This window comes from Alnus glutinosa, chromosome 13 (genome assembly GCF_958979055.1).
Source record: "Alnus glutinosa chromosome 13, dhAlnGlut1.1, whole genome shotgun sequence".
In the NCBI taxonomy this organism is placed as follows: Eukaryota; Viridiplantae; Streptophyta; class Magnoliopsida; order Fagales; family Betulaceae; genus Alnus; species Alnus glutinosa.
The window spans coordinates 4,541,025-4,551,824 of NC_084898.1; the positions used below are offsets into that span (position 1 = coordinate 4,541,025).

Consider the following 10,800-nt stretch of genomic DNA (forward strand, 5'->3'; position numbering starts at 1 on the left):
ACTACTATGGTATGAATTATAGGATTATTAGGGCTTTGTTTGTTAATGTGTTTTGGAATATATTTTTTATTTTTGGTTTGAAAAATTATTTTAATGTGACATAAATGTGAAAATTATTTTTATTTTTTAATATTTTTGTTTTGAGAAAAAAAAAAACAATGAGTTTAACGAATAGAGCCTAAGTTTAAAATACAAGGAGTCAACATGCAACATAATCTGTTGGACACGTACAAAAGTGAATTTTTTTTTTTCATGGGACAAAATCCAAACATATTCTTCTTTATCATGTTGTGGAGGCCTAACTATATTCCTTTTGTTTTGGGGAAAATAATAATATCATATTTTTTTAATAAATTTAGTCCAACTTAAAAGGCTAGAAATTGGGGGTTTCCTCTCTATTACTTAGCAAATTTGTTGACTTATATAGCACTTAATAAAGAGTAATGCTACACACACTTTCACTTCTTTACATCCATTTTCACACACCCTTAGGTGACTTTTAAAACTATTGTTGAACTAAAATTCAATAAAAATCTATATCAGAACCAATAGTAATTTTAAAAGCTACCTAAGGGTGTGTGTAAATGAGTGTGAAGAAGTGGGAGTGTGTGTAACATTACTCCTCAAGAAAAGCCAATTTTTATTTATTTATTTTGTCTTTGTATCTCTCCCTCCTATGCAACATGACAAACAAGGATGAGAACAACACGTGGTGGCAGCGAGCACGGCGGGAGAGTGACGGAGCTTCACGGTGGCAGTGAGAAACTCGCAAATAAAAATGGATATAATATTTTTTAAAAAAATATTATAATAAATTAGAGATAGTAATTTTTTTTTTTAACTAATATTTGAGACTTTGAAAAAAAAATGTTCCTAAAATAAAAGTTGTTAAAGCATCTCTAGTAATAAGAGTTATTTTAGCTGTTCAAAAAATATTCTCTTCTATTTTAGCTACTTATTATTCTTTAACTTTTACATTCTTTAAATATTATTTTTCAATTATTTTTTTACCTTCCACTTTTCTCTTTCCCTTCCTTTAAATATTATTATATTAGTCCAAATTTTTAGAATAGACTCTCAATAGCAAATTGGATGGGAAGCTGTATGTTTGGTAAAGATTATTGAGTTTAAATTTTTTTTGAGTAGAAGGAAGAAGTAGATTGATGTGATATAAAGTAGAAAAAATTTGTATTATAGTAAATATTTTTTAATTATTTGAGTAGTAATAAAAAAATTATTTATGTGATAGAATTTTTTGAAATTGATTATTTTTGAAAAAAAATGAAAATAAACTAGGGAAATGATATGTTGCTTACCAAACACGCCCTTAAATTGTGGCTTCCAAAATTCCCACTTCGCCACGTCTCAAACTTTATCCCGTCGATGGAGAACCACAAGTCCCAGCGGCAACTTCAGAGTTCACACTTCACACCAGTCAAAGCCGTAAAATTCACCACCCAATTAATACACCATGACGTCTTCTCTGATGCAATGATCCTCCGTTTCAAAAGCCAACACTTGTTAGAAAATAAAATTTTTAAAAATTAAAATTAATAAAACTTTATAAAAAAAAATAAAAAACTAAAAACTGAAAATAAAAATAAAAATTGAGACACCCTTTAGCCAATAAATATATATATATATATATACAGAGAGAGAGAGGAAGGGGGGAAGGTTTTGGCCCTTGAGGGTGACTGAACTACCTTGGTGGCCTTTAGGGTTCAAGGACCAAAACCCTTCCAATTTTTATTTTTTTCTCTCTTTGGCCTTATGGGTGGCCAAACCACTTTCAGGCCGGCCAAGGGGGTGGCTGAGCCACCTTTTTTTAATTTTTTAATTTAATTTAATTTTTTTATATTGTGCCATATGTCAATCCTTAGGGTTTGACACGTAACAGACTGTTAAATATTGGACGGAAAAATAGACGGAGGTACCAAGTCTATCTTTTTCCAAAACCTATATACCATTTGTAATGCGAATTGAAACTGAAATACCAAAAAATAAAGTTTTTAAACTACAGGTACCAAATATATTATTAACCCTTAATAGTAAGCAGGGGCGGAGCCCCCCAAGTTGGGGGGCCCAAATTGAAAAAAAAAAAAAAAAAAAAGTTTTGGGGAGGCCAAAATTAAAAGAAAATAACTAAATTTGGGATAAAATTTTAATTTTTTTTAACTTTTTTAGAGTTAAAGGTAAAAGGCTTCCAAAATAATAAATTACATAAAATTGTGACAAAATCATTTAAAAATTAAATTTTGAGATTAGTAGTATTGTTGTTCAGATAAAAGTATTCCCTTTTGCCTCAAATTAACCTTACTAGCTATTTTGGCTAATTTCTTTGCAAAACATACCAAATTGTTCCTACACCTGGCCTTGCATTCAAGCTTTTTGCAAAATGCTACGGTATTTAGCAAATTTGTTGACTTTTATATAGCACTCAACAAAAGCCAATTTTTTTTTTTTTTTTATTAATATTATAAAAAAATAGAGATAGTGATTTTTTTTTTTTTAACTAATATATGAGACTTGTAAAAAAAAAAAATACCTAAAATGAAAGTTGTTAGAGCATCTCTAACAATAAGAATTATTTTAGCTGCTTAAAAAATTCCCTCTTCTATTTTAGCTACTTGTTATTCAATACAAACTCCAGTAAGACTATTTATTTTACCTTTTACTTTCTTTAAATATTATTTTTTAATTATTTTTTATTATTTATTTCACCTTTCACTTCTCTCTCTCTCTCTCTCTTTTAAATATTATTATATTACTCCAAGTTGCTAGAATGAGTTCGTAAATCCGGCTCACCCTTATCACACTATAGTCCGACTTTTTTGCCACGTGGCATTTCTTGAAGAAAAAAAAAAACGTGAAGCTTCTAAAATACGCTAACCTTCGCGGGTAATACTACGCTGAAGCAAAGTTTCCGGATTTCATTCGGAAATTTTGCTTGAGCGTAGCACTGCTCAACCTTCGCATATCATCGGGTAGTGCTTCGGAGTAGCAAAATTTCCGGAATTCATCCGGAAATTTTGCTACTCCATGGCATTCTTGTAATTATCATTATTACAAGAATGCCATGGTGAAGCAAAATTTCCGGATGAATTCCAGAAATTTTGCTTCACCCAAGCATTACCCCATATCATCAGACGTTACCTTCTCTTTTTCTCCAAAATTTTCAAAAACTCCCTCCCAACAAATCCTCGGCCCCCCACCGCCACCCCCCACTGCTACCGCCTACCGCCAACGCAACTGGAGACTAGCCGCCCACCGCCGAGTTCGTCACCACCTCCCTCTCTCTCTCTCTCCGCCTTTTCTAAATTTTGCCGCCCATCGTCGCCCAGTCGCGCCACCCACTGCCTACCCGATCTCTCCACGGTTACTATCTCTCTCTCTTAGCTCACTTGATGAAAAAATAGTGAACTAACAACCTATTCAACTATAGTGCTTACCCAACTTATTGAAAGAGGCCAAATTGCACAGACTTGATCTTCCAGAGCCTTCCGCCACAGACTTGATTGTGTTGATTTTGCATCTTGCAAGCTGCTTCTATTCTCAGGTTTTGCTTCTAATACGAGTCTTTTTGGGATTTTGTTTCACTTCTGAAATGTCGTTGAAGTGATTTTGGGGATTTTGTTGATATGGGTTTGTCATGATTTTGGTTTCTTGATTGTTTTTGGGATTTTGTTGATATGGGTTTGTCATGATTTTGGTTTCTTAATTGTTTTTAGGGTTTTCTTTGATGTCAAAGCTTTTAGTTTTGGAACAAAACAAAAAGGAGATTAGTAGTCATTAACTGATATATTTTAATTGCAAGTTTCGATTTCTTTTTCCAATTTCATTTTTGAGATTATTTGCGTTTATTGATGCATTTTATTCTCAACTAGTGAAATTCTTGTGTGTGACACTTAGCTAGATTGTAGTGTACAACTCTGCATTGCCTTTGCAGAGATTTGTAAATCCAGATACACCAATTGATTAAATCTCTTGAGCCTTGTGTTTTTAGCGGTTTTTAAATTTTGGACTTTTCACTTTTCAGTGATAGTGTTTTATAGAATGTTTGGCCAAGAAATAAATGTTTTAGAGTAGAAATGGAGAGAAATAGAGAAATAGAAGAAGAAATTAAAATGGAATTAACACTGATAATAGGCAAATTCGAGGATGCCTAAAACCTCCACCAGTGATTCGAGGTACTCCCCCTCCATTTTCAACCAAAGACTGGATACCAATTTTCATACCTAAAACATTTAACTAGACTTGTTTATATAGACTCATCTAAGGGTCACTAAACTAATAGGCCACTAACTAATAGGCCACTAACTAATAAGGCTCAAGGCCCATTGAACTATAAAGCAGCCCATTAACTAATATATCTGTTACAATGTGTATTCTTCCACCACTCAACTGGCTCTCTTATTCTTGCATCCCTATTCATCAAAAAGATCAGAAGGATAAGCTACTTCATGGAAACAGTATTTGATGGTATTTTTTTTAGGGATAATTGCACCGTTGGTCCCTGTGGTATGCCATAATTATTTTTCACTGCCTATGGTTTAAAAAGCTCATGGGAGGTTCTCGTGGTATGCAATAATTACAAATCGATCCCTGGCGTCAAATTCTGTTAAAATTTTTAACAGATTCCGTCAAATGCCACGTCAGGGACACGTGTCGCCATCTTATTGGCGACACGTGTCCATCTTAATAAAAAAAAAATTATTAAAAAATAATTAAAATACTTATTTTTTTAAAAAAAAAGAAATAAAAAAAATTCATTCAAAAAAAAAAAAAAAAAGCTGAAAGGGTAGCTGGGCCACCCCGGAGTTGTCTGGAGTGGCGCGCAGCCACTCCAGTGGCCTGGGCCACCCCCTTTTAGCTTTCTTGTTTTTTTTTTTTTTTGAATTTTTTTTTAAAAATAAGTATTTTTATTTATTTTTTAATAAATTTATATTTTTTTATTACGATGGACACGTGTCGCTGACGTGGAATTTGACGGAATCTGTTAAAAATTTTAACATAATTTGACGCCAGGGATCGATTTGTAATTATTGCATACTACGAGGACCTCCTTTTTAAACCATAGGGAGTAAAAAATAATTATGGCATACTACATGGACCTCATTTTTTTTAATATGATAGAGGTATATAATGCCATGTTTGGAGCAGCCACCTGCTTCACATACCGCCAGGGCATTTTAAAAGAAAAATTCATTAACTTTATAACATAATAAAGAAAAATGAACCAAATGATTCTGGCACTTCAAAATGACTGCAGGCCACATTTAAAGATATCCCCTAAAAAATGCAATTCACTGTCACTGTTCCCAAAAAGAATACGCACAACAGAAACGGTAATCATGCTAACCATACAAAGATCATCTTAAACAAACAAAATTTAAAGAATCACTACGTTAGATGACCAGAAGAGCACACAAACTACTCACATGTAATACTAACCTATAAATCAGACAACCTAAAATACATCCGTACCCTTGGAAAAATTAGAATCAGTTCTAGAAAGATTTTGTTATTCGGCTGAAGTTCGAAAACCTGACCAAACAACTAACCACAAGGTCCACAAACGCTAGCAATTCATTCATCATGGAATGCTCACTATCTTTTCATCAAGAGAGAGAGAGAGTAACCGTGGAGAGGTCGGGTAGGCAGTGGGTGGCGCGACTGGCCGGCGTTGGGTGGGTGGCGCGACTGGCCGGCGGTGGGTGGGTGCGCCGGTGGTTGGCGGCAAAATATAGAAAAAGGCAGAGAGAGAGAGTAACCGTGGAGAGATCGAGTAGGCAGTCGGTGGTGCGACTAGCCGGCGGTGGGTGGGTGGGTGGTGTGACTGGCTGGCGATGGGTCGGTGAGCCGGTGGTTGGCGGCAAAATATAGAGAGAGAGAGAGAGAGAGAGAGAGAGAGAGAGAGGGAGGGAGCGGCGATGACTAGTGGTGACGAACTCGGCGGGGGGCGGCTAGTCTCCGGCTACGTTGGCGGTAGGCGGTAGTGGTGTGGGGCGGCGGTGGGCAGAGAATTTGTTGGGAGGGAGTTTTTGAAAATTTTGAGGAAAAATGGTGGGTAATGTCTGATGATACGTGAAGGAGAAGGCGTGTTAAGGAAGCTTCACCTTTTTTTTTTTGGGTTAAAAAATAAGTGCCACGTGTTTATGAAAGTCAGATGATAGTGTGATAAGGGTGGGCTGGATAGACGAACTCTGCTAGAATAGACTTTCTATAGTAAATTTGATGAGAAGCTTGGGTCTATTTGGTAAAGATTATTGAGTTTAATTTTTTTGAGTAATAGTAAGAAGTGATTGATGTGATATAAAGTGAAAAAATTTTGTATTATAGTGAATTTGTTTTATGATTTAAATAGTAATAAAAAAATTATTTATATGATATAAAAATTAAAAAGTAAAAAAAATTAAATATTTTAAAGTTAATTATTTTCTTAAAAAAATAAAAATAAACTATAAGAATGAGACGTTGCTTACCAAACACGCCCTTAAATTGTGGCGTCCAAAATTCCCACTTCGCCACGTCTCAAATTTTATCCCGTCAATGTAGAACCACAAGTTCCAGCGGCATCTTCACAGTTCACACCAGTCAAAGCTGTAAAATTCACCAGCCAATTAATACACCATGACGTCTTCTCTGATGCAATGATCCTCAGAATCTTCTGTTTGGGGCCTCAAACGTGTACAAGTGGAGGACTCTCCACGCGTAAGCGATGGATAAACATGTTCATATATAACCCCCATGCATGATGAGTCATGACTCAGTCCAATCACCAAAGAAAGGGTTTTTTATATGCATCCTCGCTTTCTCCTCCGTAAAAATCAAATCTTGGGACCCATAACTGCGTCCTTTTTGTTCGCTAAGCAAATATCATACAATTCCAAGCAAACCCATTTGCGTTTTTCGCAGTTTTTGCCCCTTTCTTTCTTCTCTCCCCCAACCAAGACAGGGTTCTCGAGGCCTTTGTTCTGCAATTTGCAATCGGTTCGTGCAATGGCTAGCCAATCCCAGAGCGCATCCGTCCACGACTTCACCGTTAAGGTTAGTTTAATCCTTGGTGGATATGGTTTCCCTTTGAAAACTTTGGGAGATACTTCTCTTGTTGCTTTTGGTATTCTTTTTGCAGAATTTCATTGATGGGTCTGTGATACTTTGTTTGGTAAGAAATGGGTTCGATTCTATGCGGGTGTTGAGTAGAATAAGGTACTTGAATGGTGGGAAATTACTGGTATTGATAACGATTAATGGAATTCAGTTAATGCTCGAAAAGGTTGTGTAACAGTACCGATTAGCTGTTACTAATTTCTAGGGTTTTGATTTAGGAGATCGGTAATGAAATTGAATGAAAATGGAAGAAAATGATGATTTGATGAAAGGAATGGAAAACAGTAAATCGAAGAACGAAATTGTATTAAGATGGCCAATCTCCTAGAGCATTCGAGGTGCTCAAAAATTCCAAAAGTCCAAAGACGTTACGATCCAATTCGATAATCCTACCATTAGACTATTGGGCCTCATATACACATAACCCCAATGTAAAGACTAATTGGAATGGGCCAAGCCCATTCAGCCCACTACTAATAACCCAGCCCATCCACTACTAATGAGACCATTACAGGTTGTGTTTTAATTGGTGTATTGATAATGATTAGGGTTTCGTATGTGTTTGCTTGATAATTGTTATAGCTATCCATAGGGTCCATTTTGACTTGCGATTTTAAAATGTGTGACCTGAAAAAGTGATTTTTAAAAACACAGTTAAGCTTTGGCAAAATTACAGTTTGGCCTTTAAAATCGCAGGTTGGCCTTTAAAATTCTGCTTTTTCAAAAAAACATCCTCTTGAGTGCGATTGGAAAACGCAGTTTTTGTGTTTTCAAATTGCAATTTTTAAAAAATGCAATTTTCAAACGGTTATTTTTTCCGATTTGGTTTAAAATTGCACTTTTTATTTACGAAATCGCAATCCCAAAGAAACCCATTTCACAACTATATATCATAGTCAGCAAACTCGTAACCAAAATCTGCATAACTGAGAAAGTTAAGGAGTCTTAGCGTCCGAAGGAGCACTCAAGTTCGTTTTTCCTTGAATTAGAGTCGTTTTTTTTAATGATTGAGATCAGTTTGTTTCTTTGGTACATAATGATGTAATCTTCATAATTTCCCATGACCCAACTAAGCTCTTCATTTATCTGAGTTATCCTTCGTGCTTGCAGGATGCTAGGGGAAAAGATGTTGATCTCGGCCAGTATAAGGGGAAGGCCCTCTTGATCGTCAATGTTGCATCACAATGGTATGCTATAGCTTCTGTCTCTCTCTTTACCTTTTTTAACCTGTAGTGTCTTTTTGTCATATTCAGGGTCTCTTCACTAAGCATTGGATGATAATATTGGGTTTGTTTGATAACGCTCTTTGGGTTTGCTTTTTAGCCAAAAAAGAAAAAGAAAAAGTATTAACAAAATCACAAAACACTCTAAACCACTGTCACTCTATATCACATAAGAACATCTTTTCAATAGAAAGCAAAAAGCAGCCTTTAAAATTTTTTTTCAAACGAACCCAATATCCCGATTTGAATAAAATCAGCCCTCACATGAATTATGCTCGTCAACTTCCTCATATTACGAATGTTTTTGTCGAAATGGTATTTATATGTTCCCTTAGAAACATCCAGTAGGATGGAGCAAAACTGTTCTTAGACCAGAACCATTGACCAAAGAGGAGCTTGATCTTTGTTGCTCAAGCTAGGATAGTGATTAGAAGATGGTGGCTCTCTCTGCTACCCCCCTCGTGCTGTTTATCTGGGACGCTTTATCTATAGTTTTAACGTTCAGCTTTTGATGCAGTGGCTTGACTAATTCTAACTACACTGAGCTGAGTGAATTGTATGGGAAGTACAAAGATCAAGGTCTGCTTTCATTACCTTTTCTTTATTCTTTTCATTTTTATACGCATTTGTTTTGATCTGTTTTAGCCATTTTATTGAATTATTTATTTGAATTTTTCTTTTAGTGGCATCATATTACACCCGTGCTAATAAACAAGCACATGAGAAATACCTTCTTCTTATGAACTCTTACTCCGGAATCATGTTCAGCATATCTAGCTGTGATTTTTCTTCTTCCCCTCATCCTTTTGGATGCTTGAGAACTTATTATCCTGCTTTCTGCCTTGGTTCAGGATTGGAGATTCTGGCATTCCCATGCAATCAGTTTGGAGCTCAGGAGCCAGGGAACAATGAGCAGATTTTAGAGTTTGCTTGCACTCGCTTTAAGGCTGAGTATCCTATATTTGATAAGGTATGATGATATTTCAGTGTTTTCCTACTTATATTCTTGAGATTCTCAAAACTTAAAAGACAGCTTTAGAGAGAGTGTTTATCTATGAACTCTTGAGAAGAATAAAACAGGAGCTAAATGAAGCTGCATTAAAGTGATAGTCAACCTTTCGGTCTAAATTATTAAATGTTAGGGAACCAGATGCAAACAGAACAGTTTCTGAAACTTTGACTGATAGGTAGTTTCTCTGTTGTGTAACCATTAAATTTTTGCAAGCTTGCAAAAGAGGACTAGATTCTGTAAATCAATCCTTAAGGCATTTATTTGAGCCGACTTTTAAGTTAATGACTTATTCCTTCGGATAATTAAATCCTAAGAGCTGGTATTGGTTTCTGACAGTTCAGTTGGGGGCAGGACAAAGTGAATGCAAATCTTATTATGCCTGTGCTTTTGTTTTGGTTGAAGGAGAAAGAAAAGGGGTTCGATTATTGTATGCCTTGGTGCATTAGTACCTGTGGCTGTTAGTTGATTGGTGGTGGAGTGTTTGTTAGGGGTGACAATTTGTATTTGCGTGTTGAGTTCGGGTCGTGTATAAGTATAAGATTATATAGGTCAATCTTAACTCAATCTATTTAATTAAACGGGTCAGATCTCTTAATTCTAAACCGTTAATTTAATTTTGTGTTGGGTTCGTGTTGGGGTCGGGGTATATTGAGGTATGAGTATAAGTCTATATAAGGCTCGTGTTGGGTTTGTGTTTTTCATCTGAGTTGGAGATAATGCCTAATGAAACTTTATGTTTTGCACTGCAAGGTTGATGTGAATGGTAATAATGCTGCCCCTTTGTACAAGTTCTTGAAGTCAAGCAAAGGTGGCCTATTTGGAGATAATATCAAGTGGAATTTTTCGAAATTCCTGGTTGATAAAGAGGGAAAGGTTATTGAGCGATATGCTCCCACAACTTCCCCTCTGAGCATTGAGGTAAATCCCATCCCTGCTAATACATTCATTTCTCATTCTACTAAATGCCTCATCTGATTAACTAATTCCCCCTTCCATACTCTGCAGAAGGATATAAAGAAGCTATTGGGGACTGCTTGAGTGCTTCAAACTGCTTCTCTTCAGCTGTTAGTAAATAAATGCTACTCTTGCCATGAATAAGCACACAATCATGTGGATCTTATCTTTTCTAATGTGTTTTTCTCCTAGACTCCTGGATGTGTACTAAAGCTGCACTTCTTTATGTATTAATGGAGCAATAACTTGTTCAAATTAAACTGAGATTTTACCCAAGTATTATGAATAACTCATGCAGAGTGGATGAAATATAAAGGTACTCAGGGTGTAAAATCTACTAGGTGAGATTGTGTTACATAAGTGATTCTAGGAAGTTCTAATTGTAATTTGAGTAATACATTTCGAGTAATAACACAAATGGAATTAACGTTTTTTTCTAAGTCGTTACATATATACCTATGCTTTTTTCTTTTATTTTTAATAAAAATAATTCAATATTTT

General features: G+C 35.4%; 1 protein-coding gene across 1 annotated transcript; it reads left to right on the forward strand.

Annotated features, from left to right (window-relative positions):
• Window positions 1–6,765: 6,765 nt before the first annotated feature.
• On the forward strand, window positions 6,766–10,575 carry LOC133854627 (probable phospholipid hydroperoxide glutathione peroxidase; the record flags this gene model as incomplete). The annotated part of the gene is made up of 6 exons (XM_062290872.1): window positions 6,766–7,047; window positions 8,221–8,297; window positions 8,851–8,912; window positions 9,185–9,303; window positions 10,096–10,263; window positions 10,351–10,575. Coding segments are annotated over 6 exons (741 nt in total), but the record flags the coding sequence as incomplete, so codon positions are not given.
• Between the last annotated feature and the right edge of the window lie 225 nt (window positions 10,576–10,800).